General features: G+C 43.2%; 1 protein-coding gene across 2 annotated transcripts; it reads right to left on the bottom strand.

Annotated features, from left to right (window-relative positions):
- Window positions 1-1,248: 1,248 nt before the first annotated feature.
- On the bottom strand, window positions 1,249-19,125 carry fam193a (family with sequence similarity 193 member A). 2 transcript variants are annotated; one of them, XM_054604521.1, is made up of 23 exons: window positions 18,740-19,125; window positions 17,670-17,738; window positions 15,529-15,771; window positions 12,685-12,860; window positions 12,411-12,578; window positions 11,556-11,802; window positions 11,304-11,428; window positions 10,921-11,068; window positions 10,725-10,799; window positions 10,538-10,612; window positions 10,340-10,452; window positions 9,355-9,597; window positions 9,032-9,188; window positions 8,699-8,845; window positions 7,450-7,728; window positions 6,883-7,105; window positions 6,433-6,795; window positions 5,623-5,905; window positions 5,310-5,496; window positions 4,893-5,132; window positions 3,864-4,785; window positions 2,912-2,993; window positions 1,249-2,415 (listed from the first exon to the last, which is right to left on the bottom strand). In XM_054604521.1, exons 1-23 carry the CDS (start codon window positions 18,950-18,952, stop codon window positions 2,322-2,324), a joined length of 4,872 nt encoding a protein of 1,623 aa, XP_054460496.1. In that variant the 5' UTR covers window positions 18,953-19,125; the 3' UTR covers window positions 1,249-2,321. The 2 variants fall into 2 exon arrangements, with proteins under 2 accessions (XP_054460496.1, XP_054460497.1); XM_054604522.1 differs by having other exon boundaries at window positions 6,481-6,795.
- Between the last annotated feature and the right edge of the window lie 2 nt (window positions 19,126-19,127).

Below are 19,127 nucleotides of genomic sequence, written 5' to 3'. Positions count from 1 at the left end.
AGCACTTATTGTATTCGTATTAGTTTGTTTCTGCACTATACTTTTGCTCTGGTTTATGCTTTTAGTTGCTTCTGGTGACTAGTAGTTCTCTTGAATACCTATGTTGAATACACTTACTGTAAGTCGCTTTGGATAAAAGCGTCTGCTAAATGACTGTAATGAAATGTAATGTAATGTAATAATACTTATTCTACATTTCATTTAAAGTAAGAATGAAAATATGTGAATTTTCTGTATCCTTAAATTGTTGGCCGCCTCTATCGTTGTGCATTTGTGCAAATATATGTGAAATAAGTTTTAGCAACTGCAAATTGAAGCTCAAGATCGTGGAAAAAGACTCAACAAAAGATTTGACTGCTGCTTATGTCTCGTCATTGCTGTTCAGCCAAAGGCATGTATTAGCTCATCTACATCTAGATAAGCCAAAGCATGACCTCATTTCAAGCTCACTTTTACTCTGAGGGAATGTACTTGATTTCAAAACTGCTTTGAATCAATTTTCCCAAGAGCCTCATGTACATATGAGGCTGCATATGTAAATATCCGAAGCAGCCCAATGGCAGCTACGTCTTTTAACGTACTTTGGAATTGAAACTGAACCCTGGGATCTACCTGACTCAGTAACAGTGGCCTTCTAGACTGATTATGACTGTTTACTAAAAGGAAGACGTATGTATTTGAGGATTTGACTCATCCTGCAACCCTGTGTAGCTGCAGACATGCAGAGCAGCAACGATCGGCGTCATCACACTGATTTCATCACATGATTTTCATCACAATTTGAATATCTTAATTTCCAATCAAGCGTGAATTTGTCGTTTTGAAAAAAATAAGCTTTAGATTTCTTGCCGGGAAGTTATATGAGAACTTTGATACAACTATCAAGCTTTTTTTTTCTGTTGCAGCGAGTTAGCTTAGCACAAAGACTGAAAATAGGGAGAAATTGTTAGCCTAGCTCTGTCCAACGGCAATAACATCTGCAAACCTTCCCCTCTAAAACTCATCAACACGCTATCTCTTTTGTTTAATCAATACAAAAAGAAGGATGTGTAAATATGCCGTTCTACAGGAGGGAATGTGCCGGACTGTTTCTTGGCTCTAAACATTTGCCAGGTAAACTAGCGTAGACTCCAAAAAGCTACTAGTCCTGACTAAAACAACCAAACAACGGTTTTACATGCGATTCTTTTTAACAGATTAAACAAATACATTGTAACATTCACATTGTCGAGCTTTGTGAATGCGCTTCTGTCCCCAAAGCCGTTTCTTTACATGTATGTGTGGTTTTAAGTGTCCACGCCCCTTTATAGTAAATTTCTACAGCATGTAGGAAATAAGATGTGACACAAGACGCATAATCCTGCCATACTACTGTATTCCATCTTTCAAAAAAGAAAGACAAGATTTAATATTACTTAACAATATGTTAAAAGTAGCCAGTTTGGCTTCAGTGTTAATACAATATACACTCTATAACAGGTTGATAGTGTGAGTATTGTTCTTTTTCGATTTCATTCTGAAAGTATTCTGATACAAGCTGGCTACAGGTCAAAAATAAAGAAAACAAAAACTGTAACTGGTACACTTTTACTCAACAGTTTGTTAAACAGAACTTAAAAACCAAAAAAGAACATTGTCAAGTATTACGCTTTCCTCCTTTCTGTGAAACAGGGTTGGGGGTGGTGGGTGGTGTTGGTGGGGGGTGGGGAGCAGGGAGTGGAGACCAGCTGACCAAGCCCATTCCCTTGTCAATCATGTGGATGAGATGCCGTGCTAGGAACGGGAAACGACGGGATATTTAGCCACAATATCTCAAATACAGCTTTTAATTCATTACATTTCTCTTTTTTTCTGTAGTTTCCATTGTCTCTTTTTTTTTTTTTTTCTTTAGGAAGGAAACCATTCCAGACATAGTAAGCATCTTTTGACTACAGGTAAGCCATTATAAGAAAAAGATTTCAGACCATGGCTTTTTAAGTCAAAAGAAATGCCCAACTCAGACTAAAAGCACACAAGCACGCAAGGAAAATTAATCAAGATGTAAAGTAGCATTTTGTGATTCTTTTGTGTCATTTCATTTCATTTTTAACTTCTGCAGGTGGATTGATCCAGATGGGTCCGTGTTGGAGCCTCACAGCGACAAGAACAAAGCAAGGCAGCGTGGGTGTGATTTGGGCACAGCGGGAGATAAGTTCTGGGAGGACAACAGCTGGGCGGAGGTAACGGGATGAGCAAGGGGTGGGGGGGGGGGGGGGGAATCGTGGGGGTTGGTGCAGCTGTTAAGGTACTGATTGTGTCCCGACAGTCACTGACCAACAGCCTCAATGTGCAGCAAACGTGGCTTTCTTCAAACTAAAGTTAGCCCAGTTGATGGAAAGCCTCTGGCGGGTCTGCCGGGCAGAATCCAAGCAAAACCTGCAGGAAAAAACAAAACAAACATTAACCTTCTGAAGAACCACACTCCATCATTATTTAAAGGTAACCTGTGGATTTCTTTGTGTAAGATTTCTTGCAGGAGAACACATTTTTTTTGTAGATCTGAAGTATCATAAAAGGTGTTCAATATCCTTTCCTTTAAAAGATGATCATTTTATTGATTTTTAAAACCCTCATTGTTTTCATCCTTGTTTGCTTGCTAGTGGTCGTCTTATTCCTCGTCTTTGCAAATTAACGTGCGTCTACCTCATTGACACTCAACTGTCAATCAACAGAACAGCGTGTAACTGTGGAAACTGTGCTTGTACAAGTGCATTTATCCACTTATGATGACATTGCTCCAAAGCACCACTAGGGGTCAAAAAACTCCACAGGGTACCTTTAAAGTTGACATCAAGAGAAAAGCTCATCAGTATTTGTCACATATATATATATATATATATATAAATATATAAATACAAGGCAATACACATACCTTTTGAAATATTCCACCTCCCTCTCCGTCTCGTCCATTTCAGTGCTATCCAAGTCGATGTCTTTGGGCAAGAATACGTCATCTGAAACAAAATACCATGAATGCATATTAATTACTGCGATATTAAATATATTAATGACTTTTGTAAGTGTATTATGAAATAGTCTCTGAGAGGAGCTTAGATATGCATTACTGTATAAAACGCCTCTTTGATTCTAGTACTGGGTGGCTCTTAAGTTGGAAATTCTACACATAGTAGCTTTGACACATCTGAATGTAGACGGGTTTGTCAGAGGAATTTATGCGGAAAACTCCCGAATACTGTATCAGTACACAAGTGAGACAAACTTGAATCGTTTCCTCTTTTATTCCTCTAACAACACCGTCTACATTAAGCAGATTCTATACCAGATTGTCGAAAATGTTGTCTATTCCCTCCCCCCCCCGCAATCTCTTGGTTCTCGTTCAGCAGGTTTAAGGGCCAAAGTGAGGCAGAGTGTTCACATCTCTCTGAGATTTAGTTTTGGGGCCCAGTTTCACCACTGGCACCTTTTCAGTGGTAAAAAGTCTTTAATGCTTTCTCACCGTCAGAACACGTTGCAAATAAGGGCACAAGTGCGACACGAATATTTGTGACATAAAGTAAAACTTCTTTAAGCTGCTCCCCACAGTACCTGCTCATGACAGCGAGACGTAAAAAGGTCAGCAGCAATCTGCACAGCGCACACATTCACCAACAAGGCTGCGACATGTTATACACCACAGGATACCCAAGAGACAAGTGAGGAAATAGATCACGCTGTCCCTGTTAGGAACACGGTTCGTGTTTCCCTCACCTCACCAGCATGACGTCAGTGCAGTCACACCTGTTACTTTAGTGATTGGGATAAAACTACTGGACGTAAACGCACACCTGATTCCTCAAAACTGAACTGTGATTCATGAAACAAACCTATTGGGGTGTTCATCTTGTCCCCCTTCTTCTTCTTGCTCTTCTTGGTCTTGCCCTTGGGCTGCGGGGATTCTGCACTGGGAGGTTTGCCATTCTGCTCGGACTGGGAGGCCGGCGGGGGTGACGGGGAAGGGTTTGACACTGGTGGACTCCGCCTGTCTGCCTTTATTTGGGTCAGCGGTTGATGATGAAGCTGCTGCTGCTGCTGCTGCTGCTGCCTTTTCCCACCTGCACCTCCAACATTACACCTGTCCTCCCTCCTTGGTTCAGTGGTTGGGAGAGGAGTCAGGGCCTCAGCAGGCCTGATCCGCGTTGCTTTGGTGTCTGGTGTAGTGGTGGGGGTGGGGGCGGTACCGTTCGCTAGCTTTGCTGCCCCATCTGAGCTCTTGGGTAGCTCTGGGGCTTTCTTCACAGCCGCCTCACAAGAGGCCGCTTTAGCAGACTGCTTGGCCTTTACTTTACTGTTGACCTCAAGCTGGGATGTAGGAGTGCCATTGTGGAGGAGGGCTTGACAGTTGGGGATGTTGGTCTCAGTAGAAAAACCCCTCTCACTAGTGTGTTTGGGGCTGTGCTGTGTGTTGGGGCGGGGTAGGGGTTCTAATCTGGGCTCCTTCTTTTCGGGCAGCCTGATGAGGGTTTGAAGCAGTGAGTGTGACTTTCCGTTCTGTAGGTTATCCAGGACGTTCTGAGCTGTCTGTTTGAGGGGCTGTGGGTTGTTTTGTGGGGGAGCGGTGTTTTCCTTTGCTTTCTCTTTCTTTTTCTTCTTGGCGGCCCGATGGTGCTGCAGCTCTTGCAGCCGGAGCAGCTCCTTTTGAAGCGCCGCCTCTTCCTCTTCCTGCCGCTGTCGTCGCTGCTGCTCCTCCAACATCAGCTGCTCCTCCCTTTCACGGGCCTCTGCCTCCAGACGGGCCTTCTCCTCCACCTGAAGCACACACAGACAGACACTCTTTCAGTATAATGACAACTTTGGCGGATAAAATCCTAGTTGTCAACAAAGAGTCGCTGTAGTGGTTTAGGAGGGACGCTTACCTTCTTTTGTTTATGCCTGGCCCGTTTGGCTGCTTTAGAACTGGAGACAGGTTTATTGTCGGCACTATTGATGAACTGCAATAGGTCCTCCACCCGCCTGTGGTCCTCCACCCCTCCATCTCGCTCTATCACTGGTTGCTGCTCCTCCCGTTTAGGTTGCTCCTCCTTGCGCTTTGTCAGACGCAACCGCAGTTTCTCTCGCATCTCTGCATAGTTTCGACTGGTAGGAGCAGCTGGGGGCTGAGAATTAAACAGAGAATGATTAAATCAGTTATTATTATTGAAGATAATAATCTATGATTCACAAGATCCATTCATTAATTCAAACAAACTGAATAAATTTGCGTCCCCTCAAAGAACATGTAAATTTGAGGTGAACATGCTCATTTCAGTGAGTAATAAACGTGGGCCTCTTACCCCGCCGTGCCCGAAGAACTCGCAGTAGCAGCAGTCACAGTACTTTCCTTCCTTCTGGTTGGTGGAGGTGGAGGTGGAGGAGCTATGCTCGGAGCAGCTGTCCTCGTCCTGACTCTCCTCGCCATCGTACGGCTGGTGCTCGTACGCCCCGTTCCCCTCACAGCGATGGCCTTCACAGTCAGGGTCACTGAAAAAGAATCAAACTTAGAACTGGTCCCTAAAGATACAACAAAATCAATCCGTCTCAGTTGTTGGTATTACATTTGATTAAAGTCCTGCTTTATGAGCCTGTAGGACATGGTGGTGGTCTTACCTGCAGACGCTGGGTGGAGCACTGACGGGACCGTCGGCTGAGGAGGCCGGTGGCTCGGCGGGCGGCAGACACAACCCCTGGTGTGTCTCCATGAAGTCTGGGGCCGGGGCAGCCATCGTTGGAAAGGGCTGGGATCCCATCGTGGGGAGGTGCGTGGTGGGTGCTGGGGGCAGGGTGGGGGCCGAGAGTGGAGGGAGGGAGGTCAGTCCTGTGGGACAGTTTCTAGGGGGGGCTGGAGCGGGCTGCCTATGGTCCTCTTTACCTAGATTGTGAAATACGTCGTCTAGAGGAGACAAAGAGATGTTGGTTGAGAGCTTTGTTTAGATCTTCGTTCTTAAAAACACGCAGTTATTCACAAAGTTTTCACATAAAGGAGCAAGTTAGCATCAAATATCAGAAAATGAACAAGCACTCACATTTGTAAGAAAAAAATTGTTTAAAATCTTTATATATCCTTTATTTGTTTTGATACTTGTTCTCTGGTCAACACTGTAATACCCAAAAAGTGTATATTTACTGTTAATATATTTTTATGCAGCGATAGTGCCCGCTACATCAGTGTTATAGAGCATTAGTGATCGTTGCCAACATGATCGTTGCTAGTTAGCCTAGCTTGCCAGACACAAACATATCCAAAAAACAGTGTTATCTTCTTTTCGAAAATAAAAAAAGTAACTTAGCTGCATTAAAGTTAATGTTTACTCACAAAAGAAAACTGAGGAGAAATTACTGATTGATGATTTTCTAAGTTGCACATAAATCTATCAACATCAGTGCAAACCTAAGCGTTGCCCCTACCGCCTATATTACCTAAAGAGTTGGGTCTTTTAGATGCTAGGTGGATGGGGGGGTTATTACTTGACTGGACAGTGGTGGCGGTGCAGGACACGGAGGACGTGGAGGCGGAGGTGGCCATCACTACTCGATTGGTCTCCATGAAGGCATCCTGGAAATTGTAGAGACACTTCTTCTTGGCGCCGCTCTTCTTCTGCTGTTTGGCTTCTGAAGAGGAGCAGGACGACGACGACGACGATGACGAAGACGATGACAGTGACGAGGAAGCGGAGCAGGAAGGGGGCAGAGGGGTGGGCAGCGAGGGGTGGTCCCCTTGGGGGCCGATGGATGATGTCGGGGGCAGGGGCATGTCAGCGAGGGGGGGGCCGAGCATGTCACCTGTTGACGAAAAATGATTTAAACAGTGTTTGACAAGCTGATTTTTTTTTTTGTATGGATTATTTCTGCAGTGCCGGAGAGGCTCACCTGGAAGGGACTCGGGCAACAGGACAGATGGATTCCAGCTCTTCATCACAGCAGCATCCCAAAGGTTCTCGAACTTGAGCGAGAGGCACTGCAGCGAGCTGTTCCAGTCGCCCGCTCCACACGCACCGCCGAAGCAGTTCTGGTAAACGTGCTCCGGTAACGAAGGGCTGAAGGCCGGCTGCTTGGCCGCCGAGTGGTTTGATGTTGGGTTTGGGGGCAAAGGCTTAAGGAAAGAAGAAAAAAGATACAAAACAAATCATGGAACTTGTTTGGGAATATGAGAAACTGATTTGAGCTGGTGCATAACACAGCTTTGGATTGCTTTTAACTTAGATTGGGTTAAGCCTGACCCCTTGTGGCGAACAATTTAAATTACAAAGAAACTAAGTGAAACTAGAATACAACTAAGCTCACTATTGTTCCTGGAAACTCAAAAAAGTCCCCAGTGATAAGGAAATGAATAAATTTTCCCTTTAAGGGACTCTCGTAGCTATAATTATACACACTAGATATAGAAAGTAATCAGGGGAGAAAGTAATTCATGTGTTGCTCAAGATTAATCCTCACCTTGTTGTGTGTGAGAGGAGGACTAGGAGGGTAGAGCGTAGGGTGCAGCAGGGGCCGGGAGAAGTTGTGTAGGGGCAGGTGGCCGTGGATGTGGGGGTAGAGGTGGAGGGCAGGGTGGGTAGGGGGTGTCTTGGTGTCTGTGAAGAACTGGTGTCCGACGGTGGGAGGAGGTGCAGCGTGGAGGCGACTAGGGGGCAGGCAGGTGGCCGGGCCGAGGGTGGAGGAGCCCGGGTCTTGGTTGCACACGTGGCATTCGCAGGCATGTTGGACCTGTTCTACCTGAGAGTGGAAACACACATATTCAAAATGTTTGTGTGCTTTCATTCTGGAGTGCGTGTGTGTTCATCTGCCGTGCCCTTATAAGGTTATTATTATTATCTAGGTATATTTTTGCTGAAACAATTTGTTGTTCGACAGAAGATTTTATCAGCAGCAATTTTCAATCAACGAATCATTTTTTGCAGAAAAATGCAGAACCTCTCTGGTTCCACGTATTTCAATTACCGTATTTTCCGCACTATAGGGCGCACTGGATTATAAGGCGCACTGTCAATGAATGGTCTATTTTCGATCTTTTTTCATATATAAGGCGCACCGGACTATAAGGCGCATTAAGCGAAACAAAACAGTCAGTCAGTCAAACTTCCTCCACTTCCTACCATTGATTCATTAATGTTAGATTCTCTCGCAGCTGCTCTATTCCCATGTTCTCCTGCGTGACTGACAGCCTTGAGTTTGAAGTCCGCGTCGTAAGCGTGTCTCTTGACAGGAGCCATGTTGGGTCCTTATACACACACACTGTTATTATGGTGAAGCACAGTGTGTGTTACTCCGCGACGCTCCTGACTACGGTGGCCGTAATGCTGCTGCGGTGCGGCTTTGTAGTTTACTAAGTCTACTAAAACATGTTGACAGAGCGCCGTGTGACCACACTGTTTCGTTTCGAGGTCAGTAAACACAACCAGAATTAATCCATATATAAGGCGCTCCGGATTATAAGGCGCACTGTCGTTTTTTGAGAAAATTAAAGGCTTTTAAGTGCGCCTTATAGTGCGGAAAATACGGTACATTTATTTATTTATTTTTTCTAAAATTTAATTGACAAAAGATTTATCAATAGAGAAAACTATGGTCAAGGATTTGACATTGACTAGGGACAGTTGTCATTTCATTATAAAATCATACTTGAGTAATAATGTTTGTGCAACAGGTTTATTCACTTTGTGTCCGAGCAATTGTAACACCGTACCTGTTGGTGGTTGTAGGAAGGTGGAGGGCTGATGGGTTTCCCTGAGGAAAGCTCTTCCCGCTGGCTTCTGGGTTCTCCGCCAACCTCCCCGTCACCTTCCTCCTCGTCACCCTCTGATGAGCTGCTGCTGCTGGTCATGTGAGGAGACTGAGACAGAAATGTGTTGAACAAAAGAATACTCAATTAGGACATAGGTGAGGAACAGCACACAAAAACTGGTAGCCCACTCATAACGAACGTCAGTTTCATCATCCAGAAACTCGGAAGGGAAATTCACAACTAATCTTGGGCATTTTTTAAAAAGTTATTCACAAAACTTAGCACAGAACTCACCCCTGTCTTTAGTTCCACGTTTTCACATTCCCCATTGATGTCATTATGGAGGCCGTTCACAGCAGCAGTCACAACGCTGTTATCCTCATAACCAGTCATTGGGTAGATGTCCCCGAACTTACTGGACAACGGAGGCACTTCGTCATCATCACTAATACTAAAAGAAGAGGGGAAATGAGTCGTCATTTTAGGGGAACGTGACAAAGGGGGGATTCTTGTTTATCGGAAGAGGTGTTCAATTATGATCTGTATGAATTGTGCCTAAATGATTTGTTAAAAACGATTAACAACCATTTTGATGGGACAGTGACGGGCTAACTTACAAGGTGTTGGTATCTCCTTCAGGCAGGATGAGCCTCGGGTGCTGCTGGATGGTGATGGGAGAACTGGAGTTGGAGCCGGAGGCTGAGCTGCCGGAGGAGAGGCTGGGAGGGTGCACCTCCGTCAGGTAGTCGCGGGGAGGTTCCCCTTGGAGGGGCAGCTTGATGTGGAGGTCCTCAGCGATGGGAGAGTCCATGATGCCACAGGTCAGGATGTGGGAAAGACTACAGTCGTCACACGTGCACCTGTTGGTAGAGGTGGGTGATACGGACAATCTTAATATTGATTTGTTATTAAGTACTTAAATTACCATAAGGAGTTAAACTCACGTTCATCCCCTGAAGTCTATGTTCTTATCAATGTTTTGTTACAACAACATCTCAAAATTAGATCTATATATACATCGACGTATAAACCCCCCGACTCAAAATTGATGAATTAAATCTTTTATAGAGAAATAAGAATACATTTTCCTTAATTTGTCAATAAAGGCAGTTTCAAGAATATTTTAAATTTGCTATATCATATCCGCTTTTCCACAACCGCGCCAAACCCGGAGAGCCTGTTCATGCCAAGGCCAGTTTCCTTTTAATTGCCACACCTTTAAGTAGAAATGTCTGACAAATATGTTTACGGTGGATTTCCTCCAACAGTAGGAAACAGTTGAAGAATTTGACTCCTTCTGAATCATTAAAAATGTAAATGAACTTATCAAAAACACTTTTGAAAGGACACTCAGTTCTTATGATAAATTTGTGATATTTCACAAAGCAGAACCTCAGGTGGGTTTTAGGGAAATAGATCCAGAGTATCAGCACAAAACTAAAGAAGCAAATGTTTTTCCTTCTAGCTGCTTAAGGCCCACTGCCATTAACAATGGCTGGCTGTAAGATGACACCAGCTCTTAATGGCGCAATAGCGGAAACACTGGCTATTGAAAGTGCCATGATCTCAGGCCTGACGAACCAGTGAATCATGGAAACTCACCTCCTTCGATAATTGCAGTTCGGGCAGTCTGGAATACTCAGACGAGATGAGAGCATCCTCATAGTGTCTGTGAAGTTGTGTTCTCCGGCAGGGGGCTTCTTACTGTTAGGTAACTGTACAGACAACAACATTTTAAAAACTGCTACGAGGTACAGAACTTTATATGTGCCAAGACAACCCTGTATTATTGTTGTTTACCTGTTCTTCTATAAACCTCCTCTGCTTAAAGAACTCCCAGTCCTCCTTCAGCATTCGCTGCTTAGTCTTCAAAGTCTGGAAATGGGCAGATGATTAGAAGAGCGTGAACTTCCATAAGTGAAAGGAATTACAATTTAGTGATAAGATAAAAAAAACATTAACTGCGTTCAGATTTTAATTCTCTTACGTTTTTGCTTATCAAAGACTTGTGTGGCTCTGTTCTTTGGTTGGTGACACTCTGACCGTCCACCTTAAAAAGCAGCTGCAAAAGAGTCACGCCCTTACAGCTTTAATTACGCAATCTTCATAAAATACCACCTTTTATATAAGTACGGTTATTTCCTTTATCAAATATGTGTATGCTTCGTCTTGGATGCGTCTACCTGTTCATCTACATAGTCATCAATCCTCTTCTCACACTCCTGCCATTCAGTAGACACCGAAGCCATCTCCTGCTGCAGCTGATGGTAACTTTCTAACAAGGTCCTGTACATATCTTCATTGTATGAATCATGGGAGGCTGTGCCGTGTCTAAAAAAATAAATAAGGCAGAAATAGTCATTAAAAAAGGGCAGAGTACGACATCAAGTCATCAAAGACACTTTTATGGTTTAATGGACAAGAAAGCGCTGCAACTTTTATTTTTCTAAAATGTGGCATACTGGTCCAATCTGGGTCAAGAATAGCTGATTAAGTGATAATGATGGATAAGTAACTAATCATTTTTTTATTTTTATTTTTTCAAACTGGTAGAAATATATCTTACTTCAGCTGTGCAACCAGTGCAGGTAAACTGCTGTGCAAGATCGGTTCAGAGAACACCAGATTCTCAAAAAGGTGCTTGTTGTGCAGCTCCCACGTCACCTGGAATTTCTGAAGGTGCTCGTTCTCCTGAGGAAAAAAACAAAACATTGAATTATTGACAGCAGCTAACAGGCTTTGAATTGCCTTTGATGCCGGCTGCAGGACAGCCAACACTGTGTCTCTGTATCTCTGGCTACACAAAAGACAAACTGACCAGGGTGAGCAGGAAGCTGCTGATGGTGCGTGCAGCCTGACAGAGGGCGTTGTACTCCTCGAGCAGCAGGGAAATTAACTGGTAGGCCTGAGGAGGACCGAGGGCTGCAGCCACAGTCCCAGCTGGTCCTGTAGTCTTGGGTCCTGTAGATAGGTGCTTCAGTAGCCGCACCTTCATTTCCAAGACGTATTCACGCGCCTGCTGCTCCAACCGTTGATACAGCTGGTAAGGGTCCTTTTCACAGAGTCTACCGGGGGGAAATAAAGCAAATTATCTTTAAAATGGTAATACATTGAGACTGTTGGTGTAAGCCTGACATAGGCGGAGTAATTTTTTCTTCCGCTTTGGCTATTTTGCGGCATCCATGTTCTTAACGATGCCCAAGACGCTGTGGTTAGTTTAAGAAATCACTAACAAGGGTGTCTTTTCCCCCCTTTACCAGAATCATGATGGGTTCAACCAGACCTTTATTGATGAGATATGTCTTGCTATGTGATGTTCAAACTGGATAGGTGAAAGAAAACTCTACAGAAACTCTGGAAACTACAACCAAATAACTGGTTCTTCCCTGGATTACAGTTTAAAACTGTTCCCTCAGTGAGTCATGGCACAACCAAAAGTCCTGTTTCAACAGGAAGTAAATCATATCAAGGTACTAAAGAATACATTTTATGGGGCTTTTAATCTGACCGATACAGTCGAGATAGAAGTAGTTTCAATTCGTTGACATCATTCCTTTCAAAGGCTGTCAGGCCTGGTTGTTTTTACAGAGGCTGTTTGTATGAATCCACAGCTCGGTAGAGACCTCTAGTGGACAAACACCTGAAAGACAGAAATAAGACAGAGTCAGTTTACCTATCGACCAGCTCCTTCATGCCGTCCTTGTCTCTCTCTAGGGGCTGGTCATGGTCATCTGCTAATGGGGTTCCTGTCTGACGGTAGATGCAGCGCACCAGGTATCGAACCTCCGACCAGTGGTTCTGTAGCTGCTGGGACTCCCTCTCTGATTCAGCAGAGATCTCCCTGTAATTCAGGACATTATTCGTTAAGAATTTAAAAAAAAACTTAAACATTAAAAACAGTGCATTACAATTGAATCCGCTTTTAACGGTATTCCCTCCGAACTGACCGTCTCTCGTTGCAGGCTTCACAGCCGCACACTGTATCAGCAGGCATTGGTGCGGTGAGGTCCGGGGCGGGGAGCATGGGTAGTGTAGGCACAGCAGCGGTCAGTCTGTCCCCTGTGGCTGCCTCCTGGCCAAGGTTTCCGTTACCCACCGGCATGTGCAAAAGGAAGTCCTGGCTCTGCGGGAAATATCAAAAACGGCACACTGAGATAAGGAAGAGTTTCTATGCTTTCCTCGAGATGCAAGCGAGCAACGTTTTAAAAGAAACTTTAGTTGTTTGTCGAGTCACAGTTATTACTGTTGGTTACGTCTATCATGTTTTGATTTGGGCTTCACAGTGGTTTAGTGGCTAGTACTGTCCCCTCATAGCTAGAGGGGCCCTTCTGTGTGGAGTTTGCATGTTCCACCTGTGGCAGCATGGGTTCTCTCCGGGTTCTTAGCCGCCCCCCCAGTCCGAAGACATGAAGCTTAGATGAATTGATAGTTTTAAATTGCCTGTAGGTGTGGTGTGAACGTGAGCAACCTGCGACCCTGCAACCTTTGCCCAATGTCAGCTGGGAATCATCTACAGCCACCCCGCCACCCTGAACAGGACACACAGTCAAAGATAATAGATGTTTTGATGTCTTAAGACCAAAACATGCTGCAACAACACATCATATGACAACACAGTAAATGTTAGCAGAGCATATACGTGTTATATAATGTATTAGGGAGTTTTTAAAAGTTATTTCTCCATAAAACGAATAACGTCTTTATGAAACTGGAGCGTCAAAGCTGTCTCGACATTGATACACCTCTGCAATAACTTTGTCCTTGTTCACTATGGCAGCTACAAAGAAGAAAGATGTGCCATGAGCCGACAACGGAAGAAGTCCAGGCGCAGTAGCTGTGATCAGCCAATCAAAGGAGAGAGTCTTGCGCCCCGACAGGAACGTCATAGGGTAAGTTTATCTTACTTGAATCACTTGTGAAGATTCACATTTATGTAACTAAGCTACTGGAGCTAAAATGTTAAAAAATGATGTTCAGGCAAACTTTCTGCAGCTGCTTCTCAATAAAAGCTTTCCAGTGGTTTGGCTGGGTTTTACTACAAGGCCATGATATTCTGAGTCAGCATGAGCCTACTGCTGTGAGGATGCAGACGAACAATACATTAACGAGGAAACCAAACCCAAGCCAAACAGCCACGGCTCCAACAACAAGGAAACCAACCACTCCGACATACCTGACAACCTTAATATAAGGCTTCATCAATGGTATAGGAACCAGCTCAACATATCAACAGTTACAACCACTTGAGGTACTCAGTAAGGTTTTGAGTTATACATCTTTGACTGGAGTTAATAATTCATGTGCATATGTACAAGTATAGACAATAATATTCCCTGCTGCACAACTTTGAATCATAGGTCAGTCAGGAAGTGTGTCTTGAGCCCATGTGTCATTATCGTACTATACTTATTAGTAAACCGGTAATTCTTAAATTGTGAAGTCTACATTAGGTTTTTTTCCTGAGTTTGTAAATCCATCTTAAATGTGTTTAAATGTGTCCGGCCTGCCCAGGAGAGACAGGTAGACTACAATATAAACATTAACATTAAATTGATGTCATGGCATTTTTTTTTACCAACTTAGACCTAGTAGTACTTACTTTAGGTTTATATGCTTTAGAAATTTTGCTACAATTTATTTTAACTTTATTTGGTGTTTTTAATTTGACATCTTTGGTTTCCTAATCTGATTACATTATTCAGGAATTTCCCATTACTCAGAGACATGTCATCAGTGTGCAAACAGCAAAATGAATCTACCTCTGTGTTAATACAATATTTTATCGTTAGAAAAGATGACTACAGGTTATTTTTGACTGACAGGAGTTTACTTGAGTCTAATGTAACACAACCAAAATGAAGCTAAAGCACAGCACAGCATAGTGGCAGCAGAAATATGTTAACAGTAATGACCAGCAGCCTTTGGCTCTGCTTAAACATGAATAATGGAATATGAAACTATTACTTAGAGTTTATAAAAACAAATAACTGCTCATAACTTGCACTTAATCAAACCACACATGTAAAAACAATTTGCCATAAAAAAATTGAAGGGAGTCTATTCAGTATATAGTAATGACTTTGTATTCCAGTAAGAAAAAACAAATAACTATTATAAGTCACAAGACGTTTCCACTTCTACACTGGTGTTGTCCTTAAAAAGACACAAGCTGAGCACATAGCCAGGCTGTCTAACATAAAGAAGCTCTTTATATGAAGAGGCATTAGTCTCACACATCATGGCATTCATAGAACATAAACCAGAGAGCCGTATTACAGTCATGCTCTGATGTGTAAAGCAAATCCAACTATAAATTGTAAAGAACATAAAAAGTTACGATAACGCATACTAAAAAGAATATAGTAGTTGTTGATCCACTGCATTGTCCTTTGTTTTAAGAACTTGACAGAATTTTCATATTTTGGCCTAGTTACTATTATCTAGCTATCGTTCAAAGTCAAGCAAAGTCAAAATACGAAATGATAGTATGTTTTTTGTATCGTTTTTGTTTTTTGTATCGTTTTTGTTTTTGTCGTTTTTTAACAGCAACAGCAGTTTTTTCTGGCAAAGAAACGGATGCGAACACGAGAGCTACACCATCCACTGACATCCTGGCTGCAGCCGAGTTAAACGGCAGATATATCAGTGCTGAGACGGATGATGTCTGGAAACTGTGACAACTAGAGGACATGCAGTTCGCTCACTACAGCCACAAACACTTGGCTGTCATCATTGATTTTCAACACCTTCCCCACAACTTCAAAACTCTCTATACCCAGCAGGTGTCTCACCCCCAACGACTGCTCCAGAGCAGTGTGTCGGTCCTCCTTCTCCACCGTGCGCCTGCAGTCAGAGCACACCCACAGAGGCAGCTGGAGGGCGCTGGGTGTCTTGTTGGGCTGTGTTGTACCGTTCTGGCCCGAGATCCCTGCGTCTGGAGGCACGGAACTGTCTTTGCGCTCACATCGGCATAAGAGGCAGCTATCACCCGCCGTGTAGGGAGCCCGCTGGTTCAGGCCGAACGTGAATGGAGTCTGTGGTGAGTGTGTAGTAGTAGTAGTAAGAGGAAATAACGAGAGAAAAAAAGAAACCATAAGGTTAACAGCCACATAAACAGTCACGTAAATAATCCTTTACATTTTTGGATTAAAATAGAATTTTCAAAGACATAACCTGATAATTTGTAAATATTATGAAATACAGTGAGATTGCAGCTATGTGTTAACAAAATGTGATAAACATTAAACCTTGTAAATTAATCTGGATTGTCAAACTAACGACTCTTTGAAAAGAATGTGCTAATTGAAAGAAATTGTCTCCAGGATTAATCAGTCAGTATATCAAGGCGGGTCACACTCTACTCCTTTGTAAGCCACTGCATTCTGGGTAAGCCAGCTGTCTTCACCGCCCCTCTGCAGTCCCATTAAAACACAGGAACTTTTCTTTTAATGTGCAGCCTCCTCAGTGAGTGAGCCACAGAGTGGCACAAACACATAATTACCAGCCAGAAGTTTCAATTAATGACATCCACATTGGCGCAGTTTGTCAAAGAGTTAAAAGGCTTTTGGGGATTTCAAAAAAGGGTTTCTTTGCATCTATTTCAGCAACATTTTATAGGTGTACCAGTAGTTTCCCGGAGATCTTTGGGTGCTGTAGGTTACTCAGCTTCATTCACTCCTCCAGCAGTGGTAATTTCTGGGGATTTCTTATCTTGCCTGTATATTTTGGTGGGGACGTAATAACTAAAATAATCTGATTCAAACCAGTATTATTGCGTCACAATTAAATACATTTTTAATACAACAAAAAAAACAGTACCCAACTATGTTCCTTACATTGTCACTTTACATTTTTTAAAAGTATTACATTTCAGACTTTTTTTTGCCTGACCTATTGAGAGTAATTTGTCATCATAACATGAGCAGTGTTTACAACATAACAATAACAACCAGGTGTGGTGACAAAAACACAATATAACAAAATAGAAGCAAAATCCACTTGACATACTTTGTACAAGCGCAGGGTGCATTATTTGATTGGCTGTATGTGCTGAAAAAAACATCTTGTTCTGAACTATACAAGCAGAAACACATTGTTACAGCCCGAATGATTACTTACTTCATTAATGCACCAAAGCAGTACAACTTTTTTGAACATTTTCATTATGCACCATCAATACTTTTGTTAGAGCTATCAATAAAATGAATTAGTTTTGAAAGAACATTTTAGTTTTTTGACCAGAGATTTTACTGGGATAAGTGCACAGTTCCTTATATATGCGCTAAGGCATACGTTAAAATAGCACTCATTTGGATATAATGTTGTTGTTATTAATTGTCCTGATGCTGGGACATTCAGTTTAGCTGTCAAAGATCTTAACGACAGGACAATATAAAGTTTGGTTTCGGTCAAATTTTTCATTCAATAAAATGTTTAAATGACAGTAACTTAACATATGGCTTGATGCTAACATAGTGCTGGTAACGTAGAGGCAGCTTTCTAACACTGCTGTCAAAAACAGTGCTGCAGAGACTGAAATCACTGCTGAAATTGATCACTAAGGGCAGGCTGTCACAATATGATGAGTCAGGTTCTAGTCATGTTCCAGATGTGTATTGTAAATGCAGATGTTGAACCATCTTGATGTCATGCTGTGGCAGAGCGCACAATTGTTTGGTGCCAATCGAAATTTAATATGCTTAATATTTGTGACAGTTATGTCACTTCAAACGCTTAACGTTTTAAAAATAGTATGTGTAAAGGCATTCAACTAAGAGCAACGTAAGCCATCTTGTAGTATTCATCCCCTTCAAGTGTTCCTAAAGTTCTGGCATAAAGGTGTAAAATAGGTTTGACGAATGGGGCATGGCTTCGGGATACCATTCTAACTGTGGCCTTGGGTGAACTTCGGAAACACGTGATGTGAATTTACCTGAAGAACCCCGGAGAAGTCAGCATTCACTGGTCCTTCCGTAAACTGTGGTGTAACACTGTTGCTTACCTGAGGGATACAAACAACTCAATATTTACACAGAACTAACACACTTGATTCATCAGAGTTATTAAACCGGTAATTGTTAAGTTGTGAAGTCTACATTAGGTTTTTTTCTGAGTTTGCAATCCATCTTAAATGTGTTAGGTAATGCTGTCCGGCCTGCCCAGGAGAGACAGGTAGACAACAACATAAACATAAAGATTAAACTGATGTCATGGCATTTTTTTTTACCAACTTAGACCTAGTAGTACTTACTTTAGCTTTATATGAGCTCTTTTGGCAATTTGTGTAAAAACTGATTGACTAAATATCATTCATTACAAATAATTTGGGCCCAAGATTACAAAGAAATGACCTCACACTGTAACTTATCGTTTGTGTGCTAATGACTTAAAACTAAGCTACTCTGGATATCTGCAGGTTGTTATTTTATTAACTTATTAAACTCCTAATAAGCAAAGAAAAGTGGAAGGTCAGCCTGTTCACATGGAGGCCCGACGAGGCTGAAGTTGTTAGTGCTCTCCTCTGTTAGCATTAGCTAGCATTCATGTTTATCTGCGTAAAAGCAACCAATGGTCAAACTGTGTTGAGCCTCATGAAGCTCCTACACACTCCTTATTTAACCCATGTGCTCCCCCCATAACGCATTAGCATTGCATTAGCTACAAAACAAAGCTCCTCGGTGGCTGAAGTTGTTGTCGATTCATCTCTTGATACCTCAACTTGAGCTAACGATGCTAATGTTTACGTCAGTGTAACACCGCACAACCAGGCACGCTCCTCTGTGCGGCTCCCACGTCCTGCTCACCCGCAACGCACAACAACCACGAATTATCTGCGTTAAACACCCGCAAATCACGTCCCCCCCCCCTCCCCAGGCTGCGCATATACGTGAGCCCAGCCCGCTAGCTGTGGCTGCTCTCCTCGCATCAGTGTCGGGCCCGCATCCGACGTGTGTGTCGTTGATAACCAGCTCCCCCGCTTTGACATCCCCGTGACCCCCTTACCTCTCCGTTCATGCCCGCCATGGACCCGCTGTTCCCGCTGTTGGTTGTTAGGAAGCTGACGACGGACGCGGGTGTCGCTGCTCCCGCACAACCAAGGGCCGAAGCAACCCCGGCCTTGCCACCGCTGGTGTTGCAGACAGCACTGCAACTACTGCCACCGCCCCGCTTGTTCTTCCTGCGTTTAGCCCCTCGTTTAGCATCGGTTGGACTCATTTTTCTCCCACAAAAGAAGCGAGACAACGCGCCGTCCAGACGTGGCAGGGTCTCGAGCGGAATGCCTGGCGCGATCACTAGGGTGTTAGTCCGGGATAGCGATGTAGAGACTCCCGAAGACGACAGACGCTCAGTCCCATCAAAGTGTAAACCGACTTCATAGATTCCAATATGG

Source organism: Anoplopoma fimbria, chromosome 9 (assembly GCF_027596085.1).
Source record: "Anoplopoma fimbria isolate UVic2021 breed Golden Eagle Sablefish chromosome 9, Afim_UVic_2022, whole genome shotgun sequence".
Taxonomy (NCBI): domain Eukaryota; kingdom Metazoa; phylum Chordata; class Actinopteri; order Perciformes; family Anoplopomatidae; genus Anoplopoma; species Anoplopoma fimbria.
Note: the sequence above shows the minus strand (reverse complement) of the source record. Positions and strands in the feature narration are given on the sequence as shown.